The sequence below is a fragment of the Zootoca vivipara genome, chromosome 3 (assembly GCF_965207765.1).
Source record: "Zootoca vivipara chromosome 3, rZooViv2.hap1.1, whole genome shotgun sequence".
NCBI classification, from domain to species: Eukaryota; Metazoa; Chordata; class Lepidosauria; order Squamata; family Lacertidae; genus Zootoca; species Zootoca vivipara.
In genome coordinates this window covers 260,853-288,675 of record NC_142586.1, presented here as the reverse complement: position 1 = coordinate 288,675, position 27,823 = coordinate 260,853, and the positions used below count along the sequence as shown (strand labels likewise).

Genomic DNA, 27,823 nt, shown 5'->3' with positions numbered 1-27,823 from the left:
CCGCAAGCAAAACGGAGTGACAAAATGCTACTAACGTTGATTCCATGGCAAATTTGAATACATTTGCATGTAGAGAATCTCATGTTAGTGCAGACCATACTGTTTTGAAGCAGGATTATGTCGAGGGGAGGGGTGTGTATCCACTTTGGACAAAAAGTATGAATACGAAACTAAAGCTGTCCGCTGTGGAGGTATTCAGACTTTGTTTGAAGCAAGGCAGCTCTTGTCTGAAGTGGTTCAAACTAACGTGGTCTGTTCCCAAAAATGTGGACCTGCTGTGCTGTTGGTTCCTTTTAGGCAGGCATCCCCAAACTGTGGCCCTCCAGATGTTTTGGCCTACAACTCCCATGATCCCTAGCTAACAGGACCAGTGGTCAGGGATGATGGGAATTGTAGTCCAAAACATCTGGAGGGCCAAAGTTTGGGGTGCCTGCTTTTAGGGCTCACCCACACTTCTGCTTGGGTTGCTGCTTTCCCCTGGGAAAACCTGCAGTTTACTACTGCATTGGAACAAATGTCAGCCAGCCTTTCTGCAGATTGGCATTTGTTCCAATGTAAGTGGTAAACAGCGGGTTTTCTCAAGGAAAGTGGCAGGACAAACATAAAGTTGCTCAGACCTCTGCTTAGAAAGCTCAGAACAAGAGGGAAATCTCCCAGACCCGTTTTTCTAGGACGGGGCAAGCGGAATTGTGGACGAGCCCTTCAGGGAACAGGCTGAGCCATGTGGTGGGATACTCTGCAAACCAGAATTGCAGCTGGGAGACATGACCCAAGGGAAATAAAACCAGCCCCAAAGCTGGGTAAGGAACACAGGACAGTTTCATTGTGGGGTTCCTCCCCCCCCCCCCGGCAACTTTGCTTTCCATGTTTTTGCTCCAATGAAGGCTGGGACTGAAGCACTTTCCCTCAAGGTCTGCCAAGCTCTCTGAGCCCTCACAGCAGCTTCAGCGGCCTTGCAGCTCCAGCATCCATGTCAGGTAACCAACCTCACAGTGCAATCCTATATGTCTGCTCATAAGTAAGATAAGTAAGATATGCAGAGCCCAGTGAGACAGCAGGCTAAATATCTTGTATTAGGTTTGACAGTGCAAATGGGACTCAACTGCCAGGTAAGAAAGGCACAGGATTTCAGCTTATGACAGTGTATATCAGTATCCATGCCTTCAGAGATAGAGCGAGCATTGCAGTTCAACTGGGAGCTTTACAACCACCTGTTAGCTGAAAAACCACAGGATTTAAAAAAAAGAAATACAGTTTGCTTGGTATGGATGTAGTGTAGTATTCTTCCCCTTTTTTTTGGCAGCACCAGTTTATGAAGCAGGAAGTGTTCTCGCTATATATATATAACAGCTCTCCAAAGCAAATTAGATCTCACTCTGCTACCTTTCAGAAGACACAGAAAATAGCTCCCTGGATAAGGTTGGTTGGTTGGTTGCTTATTTATTTATTTAGCCACTATTTGCACAAGAAAGGGCCTTAGTTATAGTGCAGTAATCCTATATCTATCTATCTACTATATCTATCTATCTATCTATCTATCTATCTATCTATCTATCTATCTATCTATCTATCTACTATCTATCTATCTACTATCTATCATCTCTCTCTCTCTATCTATCTATCTATCTATCTACTATCTATCATCTCTATCTATCTATCAATCTATCATCTATCTATCTATCTATCTACCTACTGTATCTATCTATCTATATTGCATAGTGTTGTCTTTGAAAAGGTGGTGCAGAATGCAGGAACAGGGTTATTGCTGAAGCCATAACTTAGGATGCTCTGGTTTGGGACCACGTTATCTGAAGTACTATCCTCCTCTCCTATGAATGTGCCCACTACCTGTGTTCAAAATCGGAGGCCCTTTTCCATGGTCCACCTTGCACAGAAGCATCGTGGTGGATGTGGGCTTGAGCATCGGCCTTTTGGGTTGTGGCATCCAGGTTTCCTGTTTAGAGAAGTTTGGGCTGACCGTCTCCTATGATATGTAAATATGCTTTTTAAACATTGTTAAGATCCTGCACCAGCTTCACTGATAACCAGCATATTTCTGGACCCAATTCAAAGTGCTAGTGATTACATTTAAAGCCTTTCCCAACCTTGCCCCTGCCAGATGTTGCTGGACTACAACTCCCACCAACTGTGACCCCTGGTGCTGCTGGTTAGGGATGATGGGAGTTGTAGTTCAGCAATATATTTGGGGGGGGGCAAGGCTGAGAAAGGCTGCCCTATGCAGTTTGGTACCAGGTTATTTGAAGGATCAGCTACCTATGCTTCTGTGAAGATGCCCAGGCCTTGGGGATGGCCAAAAGGACTTGTTCACAGGATGACCAGACACAGGAGACGGGAGATTTTCAATGGTTCACCCCCACTGTGGCCCCCTCTCCCATGGGATGTCTGTCTGATAAACTAGGCCTTAAAGACCTGGACATCCCATTCTGCTTTTAAATTAACAAAGTGATTGGCTTATCATTTTAAATGCATGATTTTATAAACTTCCATTTTGTCACCTCTTGCTTGCCTTTTCTCTAAACTAAAAAATCCCAAACGCTGCAAGCCTTCTTGATAGGGGAGTTGCTCCATGAAGACTTCTTGACTTCTTCAACGTTAGGAAATAATAATCTGCTTTAGACCACCACTCAGTCATAGACTCTCTGTTCTGCCAAATTTAAATTAGCGGTGCAATAGCTGAACAGTGAGCATGCCCAAAACAGGTGACAAGAAAATCTTTTTGCCCTGCAGCTTTCCCTGCAAAAACCCGCTCTATAGGGCTCAATTGGAGAAAAGTCGATCCAGATTTCCCATGGATTAACATTTGTTGTTATTGAGTGCTAAAGGGCAGGTTTTCGTAGGGAAAGCTCAGGGACAAAAAGGGTGCTTTCACACAGAGCTTTAAAGTGCGGACCATGAGCAGAGAAAAGGTGAGTGTGGATAATCCCCAAGTCATGTTGAATTCAGTGGGACCTACGGTAATTCTGAGTAAATAAATACGCCCAAATGTAAGCACCAGAAGACTCCAATCACATTTGCTGATTATTTTTGTTTCCCCAGAAATGCTTCTTTCCAACCTCCTCCTGCTCATGGCTGCTTTGCTGCCCCCATCTCTAGAACAGGTATGAATGCCTGACAGGACAATCTTGTGGTCCAGCTACAAATGCCATAATTATGCTGACCCTTAGAGTGGTATAACTAGTATTATTTTCCTGATAGTGAGCCTCAGTACAGCGTGCTGATAGGTAAAGGTAAAGGGACCCCTGACCATTAGGTCCAGTCGTGACCAACTCTGGGGTTGCAGCGCTCATCTCACTTTACTGGCCGAGGAAGCCGGCGTACAGCTTCCGGGTCATGACTAAGCCGCTTCTGGCGAACCAGAGAAGTGTGCGGAAACGCCATTTACCTTCTCACCGGAGCTGTACCTATTTATCTACTTGCACTTTGACGTGCTTTCGAACTGCTAGGTTGGCAGGAGCAGGAACCGAGCAATGGAAGCTCACCCCGTCGTGGGGATTCAAACTGCCGACCTTCTGAGTTTAGAGGCTGTGTGCAAATGCACAAGAGAGAGACAAAGAGAAAGAGAGAGAGATGGAGGGCTGTGTGTTTGTGGATGTGAGAGAAGGCATTTGAGGGGAAGGTATATCTTGGCTCTGTGTTCCCTTGACTGAGAAGGAAGAGTGGTGGGAATCACCCCATTCAGTTGGCTGTTGCCTACTAGTCCAGTGCAGCTGGTGACAAATGGGAGGAGGAGTGGTTGTGGTTGTGCTTGCAAGAAAATGAGAGGTGGAAGGGTGGACATGTTCACGTGTGTGTGTGTGTGTGAGAGAGAGAGAGAGAGAAAGGGAAGGAGGTCTGTGTGGTCTCTGTGAGAGAATGCAAGCAGAAGAGATAGGTAGTTCTGTGTGGTTTCTAAGAGGGAGAGTTTGGAGGCGGCGCTGTGGTTAAACCACTGAGCCTAGGGCTTGCTGATCAGAAGGTCGGCGGTTCGAATCCCTGTGACAGGGTGAGCTCCCGTTGCTTGGTCCCAGCTCCTGCCAACCTAGCAGTTCGAAAGCACATCAAAATGCAAGTAGATAAATAGGAACCGCTCCAGCGGGAAGGTAAACGGCGTTTCCATGTGCTGCTCTGGTTTGCCAGAAGCGGCTTTGTCATGCTGGCCACATGACCTGGAAGCTATACGCCGGCTCCCTCGGCCAATAATGCGAGATGAGCGTGCAACCCCAGAGTCGGTCACGACTGGACCTAATGGTCAGGGGTCCCTTTACCTTGACCTTTAGGTATGATAAAAAGAAAGTACCAGTACTCGTACCACCATCAGTTCCAGCAATTAGGTCAGGGGTCGGCAAGGTTTATCTTGCCTGGGCCGGTTCGCTCCAGCGGAGATCCCTTTGTGGGCTGGATTGTGCGTGCGCCACCGATTTCCAGCACCTGTGTCTGCGCAGATGCGATTTCCAGCGCCATGGAAGCAAGTCCCTGCGCCATGCCCTTTTAGTGCAGCGTGTGGGGACTCGCTGAGCAGGCGGCTTGGTTCGGGGGTGGCTCATGGGCCGGTTAAATGGCCCCCGTGGGCCGCTTATGGCCCATGGGCCTTAGGTTGCCCACCCCTGAATTAGATAGATGTGGTTTACGTTGTCTCATTCAGCTACATTCAGATCCATACGCTTATGCTAAAACTAACCTTCTGCAGTAACATGATTTGAAGACAGAGTAGGAACCCCCTTTGTGGAAGAAAACTTGATTGTGGAATTTATACATTAGATTTGTTGGCAGATAGGAACAGACGGAGATTGTTTTGCAGTCTCCTATACTGTATTGCAGTTTAGATACCACTTGCCTGTGAGTGCTGAATGGCAGTCCTTTCAATTGCAACACTTGCTGGGGGGGTCTATTTATGGTCCATGTGCTTTGAGCGCTTCAGCATCCCCTGGATTTCTGAACGGAATAATTTGGATGTTTTACTGAAAACCAAACCTGTATGCTGCAATGAGGCAGCAAGAAGGAAGAGCAGGACTACCCAGACCTCTGGCCACACCACAGCCTGCACAAATCCATTCTTCTGTGGGGGGGGGAGCACATCTACCGCAAGGTGGCGGCCAGGGGGAATGCCCTTCCACAGCTCCCACAGAGGCTTTTTCAGCAGTGCATGCCAGTGAATGAGGACGCCTGCTGGATCAAAACTTCCTATGGACTGTGGATTAGGGGTCAGGATTGCATCCATAGTGTATTTAAAGTATTAGTGGGTTGCATTCGATTTTGCAAATGGCCACTAAAGGCAGGGAAACTGAGCAGGGAAATGTGAGGCAATTCAAATCACAGCAGAGGGTGGGTAGTGGAACTTTTTCAAATCAAATAAATTGATGGCAGACTTGTCTTTTTTATTTGCTTTGCGTTTTAGGAGAACAGCACAGTGCTGAATCTCTCCGAAGAGCAGAAGGAGGAAATTATTGAGAAAATGAATAACTTCAGGAGAGGGGTGCAGCCAACTGCCAGGAATATGCTGAAAATGGTAAGAGAGAATTGTCTGATGTTACAAGACGTTGATGCTAGATATTATTCTCGGCTTTTCAACTCTTAGGGATTCCATGATAACTTGGGGTGTAGAACATAGTAGTGCAGCTGGGAACCAGAAAAAGAGCGCTGTGACAGAAGTGTTTTATGAAGATATCCAAAGTTGGGGCCTGTAATACCTGCTTCAACTTTGCTGATCCTTCGTTCTTATCCTCTGATTTTCTCTCTTTGGCTGTGTACACATTACCTTGTTTGTAGCACAAACATGTACTTTTCTCTTACTCACTCTAAAGTCATTCATGCTGCTCCTCAACATGCTACTTTCAATCTAGATTGTGTCTACATCCTGCTGCCCACAAGGGTGGGCGCTGGGTACACTTTTGGAAACCCTTCCCCTGGATTAAGTTCGCCCTGCCTTTTCCTCATTGCATGTCCTCCACGGAAATAAGAAGGACCTGTCAATTGCAATCTTGGCATATGCCCACTGGTGCTGGGCAATATCTGCTTTTCAATATCAAAATATTGTTGTTGTTGTTGTTAAGTCGTTTCGTCGTGTCTGACTCTTCGTGACCCCATGGACCAGAGCACGCTAGGCACCAGTTCAAGATATAGCACCAGTTAAATATCACGATATCACAATATATCACAATATATATCTGCGGTGGTGTAGGGCCCTGTTGGGCCTCCCCGCGGCGGCAGAGGATCCCATTGTGCCTCCCCACAGTGGCAAAGGGTGCACTGTGCTTCCCTGGAGCATCTGAGGGCCTTAAAATGTAAAAAAATATTAAATAAACTTCCATATATTTTATTTAATATATTTTCAACTAATTTATGAGTAGTTTAAGTGATTTACTAGTCAAATTGCATCTGCTTCCACTGAGTTCTACTAAACTTACTTCTACTTTCCTGGAAGAAAGTCTCATTGAATTCAGTAGGGCTTGCTTGTGAGCAGACACGCATTAGCTTGCACTGCTTACTGAAAAACACCCTCCCCATCATTCTCACACAGTACCCAACCTCCCATTTCAGCATAAGGCAGACAGCTAAATCTTCCCCCCTCCATTCCCTGCCCTGCCCCGCAGAGAAGCCCCCCCAAGTTTACCGCAGCGTGGGGGACTTGCCGAGCGGGCGGCTTGGTTCACGGGCGTCCCGTGGGCTGGATAAACGGCCTCCACGGGCCATATCCGGCCCATGGGCCAGAGGTTGCCAATGCCTGCTCTACCCTGTGCCTGATACCAGACTTCAATGAGTGTAAATGTAAAGTGCTTAACCTTGGCTGGATTGTGCTTTGTGAATTTATATAACCATTGGGATTTAAGCATTTTAAAGGGGAAAGGATGCTCATTTAAGATGTTTTGCAGAGCACCTCCAGGCTCTGTTGCGCTAAATTCTTTTACTCCAGCTAAGGGACGTATGCAGGGGGATTCTGTATATGCATTGCTCACTGGGAAGAGAACAGTATGCGCCCCCCAAGTGTTACAAGTGGGTCCCCGCCCCCCGCTCCATTTGTTTAGTTGAAGCTGTGCTAGCAAAGCTCTTGGCTCATTGGTGGAGGGAAGTTGAGAGCCAGATCCAGCCTCCTTTTTCCGCCCAATGCCCAACTGATGGCAGTTCACCTGCTTTGTGTGCACTCCACTGGGGAGAGAGAAAGAGAAAGAGAGATGACCTAAATTCACTTGTAGTTTTTTCTTCTTTCTTTTCCTTGCTAAGACATGGAGCGAGAAAGCTGCAGAAAGTGCTAAGAATTGGGCCAGCGAATGCATAGCCAGAAGCAGTCCCCTCAAACAAAGATATGTTGACGGTAAGTGATGTGGAAAAGGCTGTCTCACACATTATTCAGGGAAGCCACTGGAGGAAAGAGCAATTCCAGTGCATTTGGAGCAGGGAAATAGCCTGAAAGCAAGGCAGGCCATAGCTAGGGGGTGGTGAGACGGGCCCCCGCCAGGGGAGCAGGCGGCATGGGGGCACAAAATCGGCTAAAAATAGGTCCATAAATATAAATATTGATTAGTGCCTCATAAGAAATGGTTTTAAATAGAGGGGGAATTGAATGGGTGGGGGGCAGGGTTGGAGGAGAGGTGGAAAGAACTAATTCGTCCATGGCTAGGGGGCGCAATCTGGACGGTTCTGCCGGGGGGGCAAGATCACTTAGCTGTGGCTCTGCCTGAAAGAAAAGGCCTCAGGAACTCCACTGTTGTAGAAGTGCTCAAACTGAAAGCCAGCTCAGGCTGTTTTTCATGGAAGAAACCAACAGAAACAAAACTTTTGGGAGACTGTTATATGCACTACTATAGAATATCTGGCTTCACTCACCCAGACATGTGCTTGTTCTGCAATTTCTCCCCGGGAAACAATTCTCCTTAGCACTGGACATAGCTGCCAAGTCTCCCGTATTCCCCGGGAAACCCCTGTTTTTCCGGCTGTCCCCAGCCGAAAAAACAGATTTTTTTTGTTTTCCCCCGGTTTATTCTGGCGCGGCGGCCATTTTGGAACTGGGCGGAGCATGCTCAGAAGCGACTTTTGATGCTGCTCTGCCCAGTTCCAAAATGGCTGCAGCGCGACTTCTGGTGCGGCGGCCATTTTGGAACTGGGCACAGCAGCATCAAAAGTCACTTCTGAGCATGCTACGCCCAGTTCCAAAATGGCGGCAGCGCTACTTCCGGTCTGCTACTTCCGGTCCGGTCCCTTATTTCTCAGGCAGAAACTTGGCAGGTATGGCACTGGATTGGAACAAACATTAATGGGGTTCCCTGCGGATGGGCGATTGCACCAGTTCATCACTAAGTAGTAGGTTTTCCTGGGGAAAGTGGCGGCGCAAACAGAAGACTGCTCAGGCCAGTCCCTACAAATCACAGGGAAAGTGGGGAAATGCTTCGACCCAGGCACAAGGCAAGCGGAAGTGTTGGCAAGCCGTGGACTCTGGGGTGGCAGCATGAGTTATGAAGGAGCGAAGAGCAGTTGGTTAGAGTATGGTGGTGATAACGCCAAGGTTGCAGGTTCGATCCTCGCATGGGACAAATGCATATTCCTGCATTGCAGGGAGTTGGACTAGGTTCTCGGAGTCCCTTCCTACTCTATAGTTCTATATTTCTATACTAAACTATAATTTGGCTTTGCATTCAGCCAAACCAGGCCAATAAGTGACAATAATAGCTGAAAATAGTATTTGTGTGTGTGTGTGTGTGATTTTTCACAGCTTGTTCTTAGTGTCTCCGCACTCCCAAATAATATTGTTTAAACGCTATGCCTTGCATTTTTTGGTATCCTATTGAATTTCTTTTAGATATAACCCATTCTGGGAAGTTCAGTGAAGGTCAGGTAACAAATACACTAAATAATTACATAGCAGTAGCAAACCTCTCCCTGATTGTGATTTTCTGCCCATTGTGGATTTTTCTGCAAAATGGCCCCCCGACTTCACCACCCGTGAATGGGGCTGCAAAATTTGAGTTGGTCCCTATTACACACCCATGCATTCAACCACGTCGTTCTTCTTGCAGGTATCTTATGTGGCGAAAGCCTGTCACAGTCAAATTTTGAAAGATCTTGGAGCAAGGTCATCGAACATTGGTATAACTCAGGGGCAACTTTCAAATATGGCCACAACGAATTTGGCAAAGAAAAGGATTATTTGGGATATACCCAGGTATGACTAGGAACACTAGAAACATTCTTTGTACTCCTTCATTTGAAGATTTATATCCCCCTTGCTATGGTAAAATCAAGGTCAAGACAACTTGCAAATAAAAATATGAACCACAAAACAAATGAAAATAATCCTCACAAAAGGAACTCATTCACACAGGAAGCAGCGTTGGCCACCAACCTAGACATCTTTAAAAGAGAATTCGACAAATTCATGGGGGGGGGGGGAATCTATCAATTGCTCCTAGCTTTGGTGGCTATGCCTTTGGTGGCAGAGGGCGAAGGCTCGAATCCTGCTTTCTGGATTCCCAGCGGGGCATTTGGTTGGCCACCATGTTGGAGAACGGGATTCGGGACGGGACGGGATGTTGGCCTAATCCAGGAGGGCTCTTCTGATGTGCTTTCTCTCTCCACTGCAGATGGTTTGGTATAATTCACATGAGGTTGGATGTGCCTTTGTCCGCTGCCCAGAACTTAAGTCCTCTTACTTTTATATGTGCCGCTTCTGCCCTTTGTGAGTATGAACTCTCATAGTACCTTCTTAATTCTCTCTGTTTAAGACTTCACGTGCATGCAGAGAGCTCCAGTGTGTGTGTGTGTGTGTGTGTCCTCCATTTCAACACAAGTAACAGGTCTCTGTGTGCAAACAGGCCAAAGAGAACATGCCACCTCCTTTGCCACCTCTTTGGAGGAGCCAGGCAGTGGCAAAGGGGAATGTGGAGGTGGGCACAATGGCAGCTGCCTCACTTTGCCTCATGGGCTGGCCAGCCTTGAAAGGAGCATACCAACCCGCTGTTTTAACACATGAATGGAATAGTATTTGTGGGTAGGGAAAGTCTCATTTGTATGAAACAGCTGAAACAAAACTGACTCCCTGAACCTGGGTGGCCCTCATGGACTCAGGTATCCTGCCCAATTATTTTAGACGGGCTGGAAATGATCCAGCACAATGGGGTTTAATGGCAGCTGCTCTGGTAGGGGGCTGACTACTGTTTCCTTAACACAGATTGTATGCTTACTTTCTCACCGTGATGCACTGTTGCTGTTTCAAATCCACTTGGCCAGTCCACTTCTAAGGATGGGTGGGCCTCAAGAGTACCCATGATTGATTGCATGCCAAAATAAAAAAATTCCTTCAGTAGCACCTTAAAGACCAACTAAGTTTTTTATTTTGGTATGAGCTTTCGTGTGCATGCACACTTCGTCAAATGCACTGAAATAAAATCCACCAGACCCTTATGTATATGCAGAGGGTGGGGGGTGGGGGTGATGGGAATGGGTGATGGGCTGATAGGAGTGGTAAACCTGTTGATGACTGTTAACGACTGTTAATGACTGCAATTGGTCTTGCGGGGGGAATGCAAGGGCTGAGGTGCTAAGGAAAGCTTGATCATGTATAATGAGATAAGAATCCTATATCTTTGTTCATTCCAGGTGGCTCCATCACCCATTCCCATCACCCCCACCCCCACCCTCTGAATATACATAAGGGTCTGGTGGATTCTGTTTCAGTGTATCTGACGAAGTGTGCATGCACACGAAAGCTCATACCAAAATAAAAACTTAGTTGGTCTTTAAGGTGCTACTGAAGGATTTTTTTTATTTTGTTTCGACTCAGACAAACACGGATACCTACCTGTAACTGATTGCATGCCAGTTCAGCCAAGTAACAATGGGCAATGGCTATGCTAAGCCTCCTTCTCTCATGCATTCATTATTTTTTTTACATGAAATTCTCCATTTGCACTCAGAATTGATACGAAGAAGGGATTTTACCATCTCTGTTCATGTAATATGTAGACTTACCCCTTTGAGGTCAGGTGGCATTGCGGGACAGCGCCTCCACCCCCTGGCTGGATCCCACAAGGGGGCAATTTTCTTGGGACTTTCCCGGCCGGTGCAACCCTTAGATGGACCCTTGCACCAGCTGGGAAGATGGATCATAGCCTGCCTGCAAATCGGCCAATCACAGGCAGGCTGCTAGGCTGGCTCTTCCCCAAGGGTTGGGCTCAACTGAGCCAGCAGGCTTCACTTGGGTCCGCTCCTCAGGTATAAATTCCCACCAGCCTTTTAAGTTCCATCAACAGTATCACACCCTGTAATCTATCACAGTCATTCTGTCTGCTAACGTGCCATATTTTTCCATGTATAAGATGAGAGCTTTTTCTTTTAAAATTATGTTTAAAATTGGGGGTCGTCTTATACACGGATAATGCAGAGGGGCCGGTATGGGCGATTGGTTGCAGCCGCAAGCATGAGATTGTGAGTGGCTGTTGGACAGTTGACTGGTGGCCGCTGCAAGGGCTGTTGTCGATTGGCTGCCCCTGTGGCAATTGGTTGGGCGATAGGCGGCTTTTGTGTCGCTTGCGATTTTCAGCGTCGGTCAGCCGGGTGAGCGATTTTCGGCAATACCCCCTCAAAAAAACTCAAGAACTGTGGCCATTTCTCCCCCCCCCCCCCCAAGAAAAGCTCAACAACTCTGGGGAATCTTCCCCCCCCAAAAAAGCTTAACAACTCTTGACAATCTCCCCCCCCATTTTCTTAATTTTGAGTCCCCCAAAATAGGGGGGGTCTTATACATGGGGGCGTATTATACATGGAAAATATGGTATATCTACTTTTCAAAATCTGTACTTTGATAATCCACGTGTTGTGTTGCTTTGTAATATCAGAGGGAACATAGAAGAAACATTGGCAACGCCCTACAAGGAAGGCCCATCCTGTGGAGACTGTCCTGACAACTGCGAGGATAGACTCTGCAGTAAGTAATGGAGGATGGAAAAGTAACTCTTCTGGATAATAGTAATCTTTTTCTAATCAGTGTTAGATGTAAGAAATTGCTCCAGATTCACTTGTGAACTTTGCTCCCCTTCAGGGGCTTTGAAGCATTTTGGGCCCCCGGGCCCCATTCCTGCGCCTGGAATACTGTATGTAGATTGGAGACCCACCAACTTGGCTGTCTTTAAAAGTGGGCTAGACAAAGTCAAGGAGGGTGAGGTGGCTGCTCCCCACAATGGCTCGGCTCTGCCTCCTGGTTTTCGGGTGTAAAAATGGTGTTGGGGGAATTTTGCCGAAGCGGCAAAATGTCAGGGAAAACCTGAATGTATGGCAACGTGATGGAAAAAGCAGTGGAAACAGCTCAAAAAGCTCACTATTTTGGAGCTTTAAAAAGTTCAACAATTTTGGGGTCTTCCTATAAAAAGCTCAACAGGTGTCTGTAATTTTACTTTTTGAAATATGGCAACCCTGCATGGCTCAGGTCCTTGTGCTCAGGTCCTGTTTGCAGGCTAATAATAATAATAATAATAATAATAATAATAATAATATATTTAAAGCCCGCCAATCTAGTTGGGTTTCCCCAGCCACTCATAGGTTGTTGGGCTCGATGGGTCATTGGCCTGATCCAGCCGGTTTCTTCTCACGTTCAGAGATCATGTAAAGGAAGCTGGAAAAGCAGCCTCCTTGCTTTAACTGCTGTGTTTTATAGTCCTGAGATTTACCGCAAAACAGACAGAGGGTTTGCCAAGCCTGCAGAATAACAAGCGATAAATACTGCGTGCATTTGTAGTTTTGCTACCAACTCTCAGCCTAGCTTACCTCACAGGGTTGTATGACGATTAAAGAGAGAAGGAGAAGACCATGTACACAGCCTTGAGCTTCTGAGAGGAAAATCAAAATACAACAAGAAGCAACTAATATTTGAAGTTTCACAACTCTCATCAAAAAACATTTTGCCCACCTTGATGACAAATATCAGTGTGTCAATCTACTGGAATTCCTACAGTAGAATTTTGACTTGCTGTAACTATAGGATATTCAATTATTTTATAGTTGTATTTGCTGATCTATTTTGCATTTTGTAATTTTGTTTTATGGTTGTTGTATATCAGGCATCCCCAAACTGCGGCCCTCCAGATGTTTTGGCCTACAACTCCCATGATCCCTAGCTAAGAGGACCAGTGGTCGGGGAAGATGGGAATTGTAGTCCAAAACATCTGGAGGGCCAAAGTTTGGGGATGCCTGTTGTATATTAATTAAAAAATAGCCCATTGATGACAAGCAGACCAGGTAGCGGCCATCAGGGACATGGAAAATCAGATAGCGGGGATTGCAACATCCCCATTTTTTCTCAGTGGAAAGGATACCTTATTTATTTCATTATTTCCAAGTAAAACACACCAAAGTCATTTAATTGTGTTTTATTATGTAAAGGCAGCTCACTTGGGGAGTGAACAAAGTATTGCGGGCAAGAGGGAAATGCTTAAACAAACCTACCTCAGTATCCTCTTTTACCCATCCGCTGCTCTTTTTGTGCTTTTTTTTAGTTTTTGTTTTTAATAACTAGATCCCTTTCTCTCATTTGCATCTAACTTTGTTTTGGTTTGATACTTTTCAGCCAACCCATGCAAGTATGCGAACAGTTCTCCTGACTGTGAAGAACTGCTGGAGTACTTTAACTGTGATCAGAGCTTGACCCAGGAAACATGTGAAGCTTCCTGTAAATGCAAAACAGAAATAATATAAAACATACACGAGCGCCACAATATTGACCTTGAGAGATCCGTTCTTAACTGAAATTCATCATTAAAAAGTAACTCTCAAATGTCCACTTTGTGCTGATTTTTCTGCTTCAGAAATGTTTTGAACACCCCAAAACTCATTGTTAATGTGTTTGCCATCCCTCTCTACTAAGTTTAACTTTACCTTAGACAAAAATCTGCACTAAATTATTGTTGTTGTTAAAATTTGTAAACCCACAGTTCACAATTACACTAAACAGCAATGAAGGCATATTCTGTGTTATATATTAATCCTGAGCATTGTTCCATATAGTAGAGATTGATTTTGTAACCTTTTCAGATTCAAACATGAGTTGTTTGTTAGATTTTGTAACTTTGGTAACAAAATATAACGGTGAAATTCTCTGTTTTCAAACTTGGTACAGTACTGAAATCTTTGGCAGTTTGTCCCTGTTCCACCTGACCATAGTTTTAGCAAATGATCACGAACACGTGTGGGATTTTGCTGTATCCTGGTATGTTTTTTTAAAAAATAAACAAACCCATTAATGCTTTCACAAAAACTTAATTCTCCTGACTCCTGCCTGTTCTTTGTAGGTTGGCTATTTTCCATAGCCTTTTCTGTTCTGTTTTGTATTACATCTGATCTGAAGCACTGCTGAAGTGACTATACCTTTGCTTTGAACTTCATTTTTATTGATGTATTTATTGAAAATCCATTTTTACTGACATATTTTAGAGAAATAAACACGGGTTATTTGGGTCAAGTCTGCAAGCATTCACAGTGAAAATCAGTCAGTATTATCAGCTATTACAAGTGTACCCCTCCCAAAACAGAACTGGGGAGTTAGAAGGTGCACATTTTCTTTATGAGGGTTTACATACACAAAAGGGAATCAGACTTCCTTCTACAACCACATGTCAGCTAATGCAGTTTGCCGCACCCAACACTACCATCGTTTTATGGAGAACTCCTCTTTAGATTTCCAGAAGTGTTCTACTTCCAACTGAGCCTCTATTAAGAGATATATTAAAACATCTTTGTGCACAACCTTTTTACTGTGTTCTCTAAATACAGTGGGGATGCAGGTGGCACTGTGGTCTAAACCACAGAGCCTAGGGCTTGCCGATCAGAAGGTGGGCAGTTCGAATCCCCATGACAGGGTGAGCTCCCGTTGTTCGGTCCCAGCTCCTGCCAACCTAGCAGTTCGAAAGCACGTCAAAGTGCAAGTAGATAAATAGGTACCACTCCGGTGGGAAGGTAAACAGCGTTTCCATGCACTGCTCTGGTTTCGCCAGAAGCGGCCTAATCATGCTGGCCACATGACCCGGAAAAACTGTCTGTGGACAAATGTTGGCTCCCTCGGCCAGTAAAGCGAGATGAGCGCTGCAACCCCAGAGTTGTTCATGACTGGACTTAACTGTCAGGTGTCCTTTACCTTTACCTTTTTTACCTAAATACAGCAAGTCAGGATTCAACTGCAAATGCTGCATTGCAACACCAGCAACCGTTAAAAGGACTGTACTCTAGAAAGGCTTAACTTTATCGCATTGCCATCATAAATGGAATGATGTGTCCCATGCAACCTTTATGAAGCCAGGTGCCAGTGATGAGTAAGTTTCATTGCAGCCTTGCCCGGATGTAGAAACAAGCATCAACATTCTTTTTCACTAAATGTCACATCTTTGGGTACGTTCATATTATCCCTTACTCCACATATGCGCCCCCAATGCTAGTTCAAATTCCCAATCAATCTCCATACTCAATCAGGAAGTTACATATGACTGAGACTAACCTTTGCATACCTTTCTCCCAGACAAAGTTTCTCAATTATTTTGAGCATGCTTGGGCAATCCCTCTTTTATTAGCAAATGATGTAACATGGACTTTTTGAAACCAACCTCACTGTGAGCCACTAAAGAACCAATCCATTTTTCTTCCATTAATGGTCTTCCCTAGTTGATTCCTGAACTCTATATAGCAATTTGCCTTCCCAACCTGCAAACTGCTTGTATTTATCCACATCTGCAACATCAGGGTGATCTCACAACAGCAATAATGGTGATTGTTTGGATGCTAAAGGAAGTGTCCATTGTTTAAAGGAGAGCTTTTCAGCTCATGGCATAATATCCTTTCCTCCAATATATTGTTTGTTTATACAATTTATATTCCACTTAGTGGCCAATGTCTCTAAGAGATGGAAATTCTGTGGATGGGGGGAAAGTTTAAATGCATTGGGCACACTGGCCATGCACCCAGAGGGAGCAGCTACTACACAGGAATCCCCAGAACAAGACCTTCAACTTCAAGAGGTGGCAGCACTCATAAAGCATGGATGGCTGCAGTGTTTGAGAGATGCTTCTCTGGCTGCAAAGTTCTTTGGGCCTGCAAAGGACTCTTTACATTATCAAGAGGATATCCTTTATTTGGGAGTCAGGGCACTTATTCCTGTTTCTCAAAGACACAATGTGCTTTATGAATCCCATCAGGGTATTCAGGGAACTAAAGCTATGTCAAGAGGACAGCTGCATTGGCCTGGCATGTCTAAGGATATTAGGGTTGTTTAAGAAAGACTCTGATATTGCTGAATGAACATTTTTTCGGTTGACAAAGTGCCGCCTTTCAGAAATCCCCCCCCCCCAGATGTCAATTCCGCCTTTGAAATCCCAGTAAGGTCCAGGAAAATCCGGACGCATGACAGCCCTAAAGGATATTGAGAATGTGGTTGGAAATGGTTCTATTTGTGCTTGGCCTGCTCCAGGTAATCAAAAGGAACCACTAATATTGCATGAGATCCCTGAATTACCATGTCAGAAGCTGAGTGTAGATTTTTTAAAAATATCGTTCTTCCCCTTCTCTTCTTGTGGTTGATTATTGCAAGAATGGTGGTTGTTGAACTTAAAGCTCCATTGGCTTGCTTTGGGATTCTAAGCGTTTCAGTGGTTTGCAGATGACTGGGGGTTTGAAAAATGTTTTACTAGCCCAGGATACCCACAGCCCAATGGAACGGTTGAAAGAGCAATGCAGGCTATCAGACAGGTCATTTACTGTGGGGGGCAGAAGCTGATTGGTCAGACCTGCATTTGGTGTTGCAGCAAAATGTCAGTTACTGGAATTAGTTCCACTGACTCATTGTTAATGGGCAGGATGTGAAAGAGTAAGCTTCCAATAATGACTAACTTATTACTCCCTAAGTTACCTACTAAGTTACCTGCTTTTGAATTATGGTGCTGGAGGAGACTCTTGAGAGTCCCATGGACTGCAAGAAGATCAAATCTATCCATTCTGAAGGAAATCAGCCCTGAGTGTTCACTGGAAGGACAGATCATGAAGCTGAGGCTCCAATACATTGGCCACCTCATGAGAAGAGAAGAATCCTTGGAAAAGACCCTGATGTTGGGAAAGATTGAGGGCACTAGGAGAAGGGGACGGCAGAGGACGAGATGGTTGGACAGTGTTCTCGAAGCTACGAACATGAGTTTGACCAAACTGCGGGAGGCAGTGGAAGACAGGAGTGCCTGGCGTGCTCTGGTCCATGGGGTCACGAAGAGTCGGACACAACTAAACGACTAAACAACAACAACAAGTTACCTACTAATATACATAAGGAACTTCAGAGAATTTGGGACAGACTAAAACATTTGTATGATTGTGCAGCAAAGTCACTCAAGGCCCTAGAAAAAAAAATTTTTCGTATGGATAGATTCTAATGATTCTTTTTCTTTTAATTTGCAAATTAGCATCTTCATTACTGGGGTGGAAAGAACTACCATGTCTTGGTTCATGGCTCTGTGGGTTTGTGCACAGGGCTACTAAAATTCCTATCAGAGGGAAAGATAGGGATCTAAATGGTGATGTATATGAGCAGGATGAGGCTTTATTACGGAAGAAGGAAGATCATGACTTAATTCTAGTAATGAATGTCTAAGATGCCATTTCTAATAAACTACTATAGCCGGAACAAATGATGGCGCTTTGGTTGAACAAAGTTACTAAAAGTTATGCGCTTTCCAACATGGTACACAGTGTGCTTTTTAAAATATTGGGAAGTAGCCGCAAGAAACTATTAGGCACCCATTAAGTTTCGCTTGTTTACCAAAGAGCTTTTTATTTCTTGTAAATGTAATTGTGCAAAATAAATAGATTTTCAAACTTCAGTTCATGATTACTTCTTGAGAAAGATTATTCACCCATGGTTACAAGCCTAGTTAACAGCCAAGTGATAGACAACTTTCTTGTGCAGCAATGGGGCTTATTCAGAGCACTGTAAGCACTGAATCCATGACTAAGAACTCATTGAATTTCTTCACCAGGCCAATGCATTTTTTGAAGCTATAATAAACATGTGGTACATAGTATGGTGCAGGCATACACTGAAGAAATGGTGTGTTGGAAAAACTCGCACCATCCAGGTGTGTGCATGTGTTTCAAATTCTGGGCTAAGTGAAATAAAAACAGGTGGGTTGAATGTTCAGTTCCCAGGGTTGGAGGAGACTTGGGCTGAAAACACTGGACAAATAAATAAATAACATTTTCTGACCACATACCATTTCATTGCTTGCTAACATTTCCTGACAACATTTAATTTTTATGGCTCCATGTTTCTTTTGGGGCCATTGACTATGTCCACATTTGCTACGCAGAGATGAAGGAAGACTATAAAGTGGGCACATGATGCTAAGGTACAGTGAATTACTCTGGTGAACACAAAACTTTAGACAGAAAGAGCCTAAGCATCATCATTTGTTCCAGTGAATATTCGCAGTATTCGGTTGCATGACTTCAGTCATGAATATAAATAACCCATGACACTATGCTTGAGACAGCAAACTTACTGGTCCCATGTGCCAACCAGCAGGGCAGTAAAATAGAGCCGTTTTGTACTACTTTGAATATCTGGGCTATTTCCCAGCGCCCTCTTCATTCAACTGGCACCCTCAACATTCTGTGGCCCCGAATGGCTATTGCATAGGCAGGATTTCTTTCTCCTTCTTTTCTGTTAAATTGTAAAATGCTGTCAAGCTCCCAAACCAGCTCCAACTTCATCACATTCACAGCACACCTCTATTTTTGTCACAGTTCTGGATGTTTATGCCAGGTAATCTACACCTACATCTGCACATTATGTTTATAATTCTGTTACCTCTGTGGGTTAAACAAGGAATATCTTGAAATAGCTCATGATAGCCGTGTGTTGTGTTGTGTTGTGTTGTGTTGTGTTGTGTGTGTAATAATAATAGTAATAATCTATTATTTATACCCCACCCATCTGGCTGAGTTTCCCCAGCCACTCTGGGCGGCTTCCAACAGAACATTAAAATGCAATAATCTATTAAACATTTTAAAAGCTTCCCTAAACAGGGCTGCCTTCAGATGTCTTCTAAAAGTCTGGTAGTTGTTTAATATCTCCCTATAATTGAACAGGTTTTTTTTTACAGGTGCATATTTCCTGAAACACCTTTTTTAAAGCTGCAATTTCTTCTCTCTCTCTAAAGTTTTACTTTTATTGTTTTTAATTATATTGTATAAACCACACTGGGATGCAGGTGGCGCTGTGGTCTAAACCACTGAGCCTAGGGCTTGCTGATCCCCACGATGGGGTGAGCTCCTGTTGCTCGGTCCCAGCTCCTGCCAACCTAGCAGTTCGAAAGCACGGTAAACGGCATTTCCGTGTGCTGCTCTGGTTCGCCAGAAGCGGCTAATGTCATGCTGACCACATGACCTGGAACCTCTACGCCGGCTCCCTCGGCCAATAACGCGAGATGAACGCCACAACCCCAGAGTCGTCTGCGACTAGACCTAATGGTCAGGGGTACTTTTACCTTTATATGCCACACTGGAGAGTTTTTTAAGGGTAAAATAAAACATGGGTGTGTGCCATTAAAGTGCTTCTTTACAAAGCAGGAAATGTTTTTGGTAAATATATACTTCCTAACTTGGTAAATATATGCTTCCTAACTCCTAACTATAGACCTAACTCGAGCATCCTTTCCAAAAAGTCAAAAAGCACAAAACTGTGATACGCAATGTCTGAAAAATCCTTATAGACACCGGAGGCGGGGAGCCTGTGGCCCTCCAAATGTTGGTGGATCCCAGCTCCCATCAGCCGCAGCCAGCATGTGCAAATGCAAATATGTTTATTCGGCTGTACGCCCATCATAAAACACAACAAAACAAATCAAATAAAAACCGCAGACTCGTACAAACCACAGATAATATAACACAATTCACAGCTCACAAGGACAAATATTAACAATTCAAAAAACATATCTTGAAGGTTTGAGATTAAGGTTAAAAATTTAGGCGCCTAACTAAAATCAATATCTGATGTCATTAAAAAAAATTCTTATAACTATCAATAATCAGCTAACATTCCATTCCGTCTCTTGTACGAGAGGACGGCTGTTAGGAATTTAGCAACCTGTAGAGTGATATAAGGGTCCACATCTTGAAGAACCCAGGCTAGCTGAAGGTCAACTGGATTGTCAGCCATAGGCTGGATTATGGAGTTTAATATACTAGCACGAGCCGAACTGTACATAGGGCAGATAAACATAACATGGTGTAAAGATTCAGTTGATTTCATTTCGCAAGCACACATTGAAGAGACTTGGCCCTTAGTAAATCTATGTCTCAGCACGTTAGTTGGAAAAACATTGAACCTAGCTTTAAGGAAGGCATATCGATGAGACGCGGCCGTAAGCGTTGTTAAGTAGGATGGAGTACGGTAAATAGGGGTTGTGCATGTGCAATGGTCAGGCATGTTGAAAGCTGGACATTCCGCTTCCAAATATTTCCCTATGACATGTTCTTTAATTTTACTGATAAAGGGGCTCTCCACCACTCAGCTCTCACCTGGGCTCCTGGAAATTGCTTCAAGTGGCTGGCTAAACCAGATGAGGGCAGCCGAGGCGAAGGCTTTCTCTTTTTTGCACCTAACTTTGTTTATCATTGATTCTTTTCAGCCAAAGGATGTGCATACATAGATAATACTGAGGGCTGTAGGACACAAAGATGTGTTCAGATGTGACTCACGACTGTTGGAAAAACACTGCTGAGGCACCTGTAAATGTACAGCATAAATAACATTGTAAGAAAGCCGCTTCCGCATCTCAAGGAGGTGGCGTTGTCGGCGTGGCCCGAGCAAACTCTCGCGATGGGGGGGGCTGAGTGCTCAGCCCCCCTCGCGAGATGGGAGTTCCCGCCTCCGTCATACCCGGGCCGACCAATACGGTCGGCCGGGAGGCGGGGCTTCCCCTCATTTAAACTAGCCGGAGGCGGGAACCTGGTCTCTTTCGCCCCGGCTCTCAGCCCGCTCGGTTCACCCACCCACCCGCCCTTTAGGCTAGGCAGGTTAGGCCGACGCTGCTATGGACTTTTTTGGTCGCCTTGGTTGGCCAGGGGGCCTGGTAGGACTTTTTCCACTTGGACTAGCCAAACTGGTTTTTTCGCCTACCTCATAGCAATTCGTCACAAATTGGTTTTGCAGTTAGGCATTGGAAATTTGCATAAAAGAAGAAAGGGGGGCAGATTACATCACTGTCTGCCCAGTAATTGGAGATTTAATCCCATTAAAGGGGTTCCGGGGGCGGTAGCTTTGTCCTGAGCCTGCGGAGGTCAGGGCCTTATGGCACCCCCCAACGGTGGCCACAGGAGGTGTCTCGGTAGATGTACATCATTGGGCTCCTTTCTGGTGGTTAATTTCTCCCAGACTGTAACACACGGGTTGGTGTCAGATATAGTCAGTTAGGTTCCAATGCCTAAGCCAATACCGCTCAACATCCGAAACCAATAAAGTTGTGGCCTTTTCGCCCACTTAAATTCATTTCACTGTGTCTTGTGTCTTATTTCCTGGGGGAGCGAGGGACATCGCCACACAATGTTCTTGAGATAACTATTCTTAATTTAAGATAGAACTACAGCATTAAAAGTAAATAATGTTTGACTTTTTCTGTCAAAAACTGGTTAAAATTTTACATTATTGGCACCAGGAATATTTCCCAAACTCCAGCTCTTGGAGGTGATGGCGAAGTCCAAAGTCCAGCTATTGAGGTTGATGTTGTTTGCGTGGTTCGGGCTTCCTCATTGGGAATAAGTTCCTTCACTGTGAACTTGGAGCACAAACGTATTAAATTTAACTTTATACTTTATAACAGGGGTGGCCAACTCCCAAGAGACTGTGATCTACTCACAGAGTTAAAAACTGGCAGTGGAGAGGGGTGGGAGTAGGGAGGGTGGGAGGGGGGAAGGGTTTTTTTATTTGTATAGGTATGGGCATTGGTTATGAGTTATAAGACTTGATGTATTTGTGTTGTGCCATTACCATACGTGCATTTATGTTTCATGTAAAATTTTAAATTGATCAATAAACTTGTTTTTTAAATCTTTTTTTAAAAAACAAAAAAACTGGCAGTGATCTACCCCCTTTTTTTGGGTTCAGGTCAAAGTTGTTTAGCTTTTTTTAGGAAGGAGGAAGGTCCATTTTGGGGTCCATTCAGGTCAATGTTGTCGAGTTTTTTCAGGGAGGAGGTAAAATGTTGAGCTTTTTTTAGGGGAGCCACAGTTGTTCAGCTTCTTTGAGGGGAGCCAATGATCTACCAGCGATCTACCACAGACGTCCAGTGATCTACCAGTAGATCATGATCTACCTGTTGGACATGCCTGCTTTATAACATCAGACTACATGACTTTAACTGCTTAATGATATCAAATTATGGAATGGGTAGAATTACAAAAGGGCAATCAAAGGCAATGAAAACAGAGTGAGCTTTAATAAAAATATTAAAAAAGAAAAGATGTGCGCTGCATGCCACAAATCAAGTGCGCACATGAGGGATGGGAGAGGTTAATAGCACAATTTAAAGTAAATAACACTAAACAGAAATAAAATTTAAACACCACATTATCTGCTGCTGCTGAGGCTGAACTGTGAGTAGCAAAGCATGCTAATTGTTTATTAGATGCATAGGATTGAAGATCAGCATGCAAAAAGGGAAGGACAACGGGGGAAGGAATATGATGTAATTTGGAGGGGAATGTACAAAAGTTACCTATCTGTAATAGAAGGTGCTGTCAGTATATTATTATTATTATTATTATTATTATTATTATTATTATTATTATACTACACATATATATCTGGGCCTTCAGGAAATGATCCCAGGGTGCTTTATACAACCCCATAGTTTATCACATGGAGTAAAGGCAGGTAAGGGAAATGTGTGGTTTTTTCCAGCTTCTCCGAGAAAAATACACAAAAGTGGTGTAAACCTGCTTGCCTCAACCTCCCAGCCAACATGTACAGAAAAATGAGCACCCCTGCAAATAACAACAATACTGACATCACAATCACCATCACTACCACCATCAACAATCCATGTCAAAAAGAACCTGTATTTTTGTGGTTTAGAAAGTGATGGAGAAATGCATTGAGAAATGGGAATGATACACTAAAATCTAGGCCTGTCTTAAGCATATCTGGCGCCTTGGTGCAAATATCCCTCCGGCACCCCTTCCCATTTCCCACAGTTGTCAACCTTTTCCCAAGCTTCTGTGGGGATCACTCTCCTCCCGCGGAGGCTTGGGAAGGAAGCTGCATGCCCACCAGCCATATGGTTGACGGGGCAGTTTGCAGGCGTGCAGGAGGCAAAGGGGAGGCCGCTGGCAAAGCCGCACAGCTCCCCCACTCACTGGGGTGCCCCTGAGAGGCCGGCGCCCTGGCGCAATGCGCCAGTAAGCCCAATGGGAAAGACGGCTCCGCTAAAATCGAACAAATCTGCCTGTTGGCAAAGCTGGGAAGCCGACATCCATGAAGGGGTAGGTTCCTGACAGAAAAAGAAGACATTTGCAGGCCTTTCAGAGACCATGTTGTTCTGCAGCATGCATTGGTTCTTATTTATTTATTTATTAAAATTATTTACATCCTGCTTCTCACAGGAAACTAAAATGTAAGAGCTGCTGTGGCTCAGTGGCTAAGAAACTGAGCTATGAGTGAGGGACCTGGCTCTGCTTTGAATCTTGACTCTTCTCAGTTGGAGGTGGGATGGATGGATGGATGGCCTAGAGTGGCAGACCCCCAATTTTTCCTAGGCAGGTGATAAAGCGCCACTGGCTGTAGACTTCCCAAAATGGGACACATGGCTGTACAGTGGAGTACTGACATCTTTGGATCCTCTGGATCTAACATAGCAGGGGACAAAAGAAGAAAGAACAACAAGCTGACTGGTGTAAGCCAGCAGAGTTTCTGATGCAAAAGTGGACTTGCAGCTCTGGGCCTGCTTGGCCCCTTGTTGGGACTCACCTCCCCATATACAGTGCACAGGAAGCACTTTGAACCGCTGAAAGCATTATACAAAAGTGCCGTCATCATCATCATCATTAATAACAGCAAAAAACTGAAATGCAGCAGCATTAAACCTGTGCCGCTCCCCCAATAGCAATAATAAATTCTAGACTGCCTTCTGGAGTAAAAATGTTTTCAATACTCATCACGGACAGAGTTCCACAACTGTGGCATGAGAAACCGTCTGACTCTGCTACTCGCCAACAGAGGCACCATTCCAAAGCGCACTGAGGGGTCCTGACGTTGTGCGCACAATGTTGCATGAGGTCCTGGACTTGCTCTGCACCCTGCTACAAAAATAAGGGAGTGCCACCGAAAAAAAACAAGCAAAAAAACAAGCATTGAGGGGTCTCCAGAGCCTTGGCCCCCTATGCTTGTCAATCAAATATCTGCTACTGGCAGATTTTAAGCTCAGGTTCTTCTTCGCTGATGTTATGCGCATGATGACATGCACTGATGTCTTGCGCTCTTGTGCAAGCCAGCTCTCTTTTCCCTCCACATGAATGTCCCAGGGGAACAATGCAGTGTTGGTGTCCTGCCAGCACTATTTCTGCAAAATTTTACAAGGTCTGGAGCGCTAATGCAGAAACAAAGAAATGGGGGCAGGGGGGAGTTTGCATTAAAAAAAAACCCCCTCAAGTTTGCTCTAGACTTTTTCTTCCATTTTTCATTGTGGTAACAGGCTTGCAGCCTAGGCCTCTCTAAAGCCCTGGGCCCCCCTGACTTAAAATTCTCTCCTCCCCACCAATGTGTTCACTACTTTACACATTAATTGTTCCTAGACTTAGCGGAGATTTTTATTTTTTCCTTTCAGAACCAGAATTAACTATGGTAAGGACGGCAAGCATGGTGACACATGCAGTTCATTCTCATGTCCAGATGCAACCTTTTGATTGACTGGGAGGGGTCATAAACAAAACGGCTCGCCACCCTTTAAGGATCTAGAGCCAAGGCAACTCCAGTTCTTTTCCACAGTGATATGCAAAAGAGCTTTTATCTCTATTCAGCAGCTTGCTGTGGGCTGTCTGGTTAATCGTAAAGGGAACTTTACTTTTTGCTCTTGCATACATATATTTTGGGTGATGTACAGCACAGGAACCAACCAACACATGCTAATCAAATAAAAATTTACCTCAGAAAGTGTTGAAAAAGACCCTTTTGCAATAGATAACTGATCTGTTTGTCTGAGAGGCAAATGCCATTCTTTTTCTAATGCTATAATGTTGGAGAGAATTGAGTGTGAACAAGCAGAGCTTAACACTATTACATTTCCACATTTTCTGGTCTGCTGAACACTCTACAGAATATGTTCCCATTCCTGCCCCCTTATGAATCACTTGAAAATTGCTGAGGGTCTTGGCAGACCATTTGATGATTCCCACCCACCCACCATCTGTTGTCGCAACTGTTATGCACAGTGTTAGATGCAGTGTGGTTTTAAATTGCATTTTTATTGCTTCTTTTCTTTCTCATGTTGCATAGGGTTCAGAGTGTATGTGTTCTTCACAGCAACACCACAGACCACCTGAATCAAGCTCATGGATCACTGGTGGTCCATGGAATCCACTTGGGGGACCCCTGCTCAAAGGCTGACTAAATGAAGTGGTTTATGGCAGGGCCGGCCCAACCCTGAGGCAAGGTGAGACTACTGCCTCAGGCAGCAGGATCCATAGGGGCAGCAAATTCGAATTTCCTGTAGTAATTCCCCCCCTCCTTGTTCCCAATGTAGATTAAATAGAGAGATAAAAAAATTCTAGAGCAGCCCACCTCTTTGTTTTGTACCTCTCCTTATTTTTCCTCCCAGGGGTTGGAATGGAGAGTTGACTGTAGAAATCAACAGAGAAATCCAGGATATTATTCTCCACCCAGGTGAGAAAATTATTGTTTCGACTTTTGCCTGTGGGCAAAAACACCACAAATGACCTCACTCAACGGATATCAACCCAAAATATATTCTGGAATCCCCGAAACCTCTCTGCTTGGATACTGAGGTGTGTATATCCAGCAGTTTATCTGGTCACCTCAGATGACCTCCTGGTCTGTTTGCACAGAGTTTGTGGGCAAGTTAGATTAGCTGACCCTCTTGATTTCACCACTTGCGCACTTGCAAACATCATTAGTAATGAACAGAGATGAGGTGAGAAATCAAATCTGGACTAAACAAATGCAATAAATTAAATACAATTGTGCTTAAATAGACCATCCCCATTAGTAGTTTATGTAGCCTGTATCTCACCTGCCCCTTTTCTCTAGTTGCCTCAGACCCCCTACAAAAAGGAAAATATCCTTACCTTGGGGACAGGCCCACTTGCCAAATACATCACTCCACACATCAAAATCCCCCCCTCTCTCTTAAAAAATGGAAAATGGTACTAAATGGTACCTGCCGAGACAATTCTTTTCTTTCAGTAAGAACAACGCACCTCTGATTGTCAGTAATATGGAGAAGGTCGAAGGAGCAAAGGGAGGGTTAATTTATTTTAACTCTTAAAACTTGAATTTTACTTGATTTTGATTCAAATTTGTTAGGGCCACTTGGGTACCAATGATATTGACTTAGTCCTGATCTGGTGAATCTCTGGTCTGAAACTTGGGCAGTATGAATTTAACTGAACAACTTAAACAAAAAAAGTTCAGCCATTAGTAACTTAAAAACCTGCTTCATTTTTGAAGGAATAAAAATGTTATTACCGATATAAATGAAATGTAAAATAAGCATCCATATAATAAAATTTTTTCACTTAATATAAAACATTATTTGCAGTAGACACATACCACAGAATGATGAACTTCCTTCCTTATAAATAGGGGATTGTCTGCCCAGCTTTATTCTTCTGACTATATTCTATAAAACATTATTCGCAGTAGACACATACCACAGAATGATGAACTTTAATCCCTATAAAAAGATAATTGTTTACCCACCTTTATACTGCTGGGGGTTATAATCCCATACACACTTCACAGGATTAGGCCCCAGCACATTGAACTAAATGGGGCTTATTTCTGAGTAGATAGGTATAAGATTGTTCTGGAGAACACAAATAAGGTATTTAAAGCAAAATAAGCCCATCTTGGGTTGCCACAGCTACTCTGGGTGGCTTCCAACACACAAAAAGATCAAACATTAATAGTAGCAATCTGATCCAATATAAAGAATCACAATAACTGCAAAATAAACAACTTATATCAAACAAAGGAACATTCAACAATCCATCAGAATCTAACAGTAAACGGTAAAATTAAACATCAGCAAATAATAATTAAACAGTTTACACTTATCAACCACAATAAAGGATTACCAATTATAATCAATAAAAATAACAGCAAATCACAATGCATAAAATACCACAAAGCATACAAAACCATGTTAAAGGATCAAACTGAGAAACAAGGACACACAACTTATAAAACTATTAAAACTTCTCTCTTCTCAGCTGCTGCTGCTGCTGCGGCTGCTGTTCTCAGAGTCATGGTCTGGGAAAGGCTCCCAGGGCAAGGCAGATGGAAACACCATTGCATGATGAGGAACAGAAAGTTTCTCCCCCCTCACAGTTCTTCCTCTGTAGCAGCAGCAGCAGCAGTAATAGTCTGCTGGATGTGGACATTTGAGAAAAGAAATGAAAAAGTGCTGGTACTGTGTATTGTTGAGTAATGCCTGAAAAAAAGCACTGGTTCTGGGCACCTAAAGCCAAAATCACATATGCTCAAAACACATTGGATGCAATGGCTGGTGGGGTTGCCGACAGGGCCGGTTCTAGGGGAAGGCTGGGTGGCGCGGGGCGCAGTGGCCACACTGCGCACTGC

General features: G+C 44.2%; 1 protein-coding gene across 1 annotated transcript; it reads left to right on the top strand.

The window, feature by feature from the left end:
• Positions 1 to 1,350: 1,350 nt before the first annotated feature.
• LOC118082970 (cysteine-rich venom protein-like) lies at positions 1,351 to 14,239 on the top strand. Its single transcript, XM_060272301.2, has 8 exons — positions 1,351 to 1,419; positions 3,058 to 3,119; positions 5,396 to 5,506; positions 7,219 to 7,309; positions 9,009 to 9,154; positions 9,573 to 9,667; positions 11,826 to 11,914; positions 13,550 to 14,239. The coding sequence occupies exons 2-8, from the start codon at positions 3,060 to 3,062 to the stop codon at positions 13,675 to 13,677; spliced, it is 720 nt and encodes a 239-aa protein (XP_060128284.1). The 5' UTR covers positions 1,351 to 1,419; positions 3,058 to 3,059; the 3' UTR covers positions 13,678 to 14,239.
• The last annotated feature ends 13,584 nt before the right edge of the window (positions 14,240 to 27,823 follow it).

Coding starts and splice junctions, on each gene's coding strand:
- LOC118082970 (XM_060272301.2), top strand. CDS start 3,060: ATGCTTCTTTCCAACCTCCTCCTGCTCATGGCTGCTTTGCTGCCCCCA. Junction 5,507..7,218: donor CCAGGAATATGCTGAAAATG/GTAAGAGAGAAT, acceptor TTCCTTGCTAAG/ACATGGAGCGAGAAAGCTGC. Junction 9,668..11,825: donor ATGTGCCGCTTCTGCCCTTT/GTGAGTATGAAC, acceptor TTGTAATATCAG/AGGGAACATAGAAGAAACAT.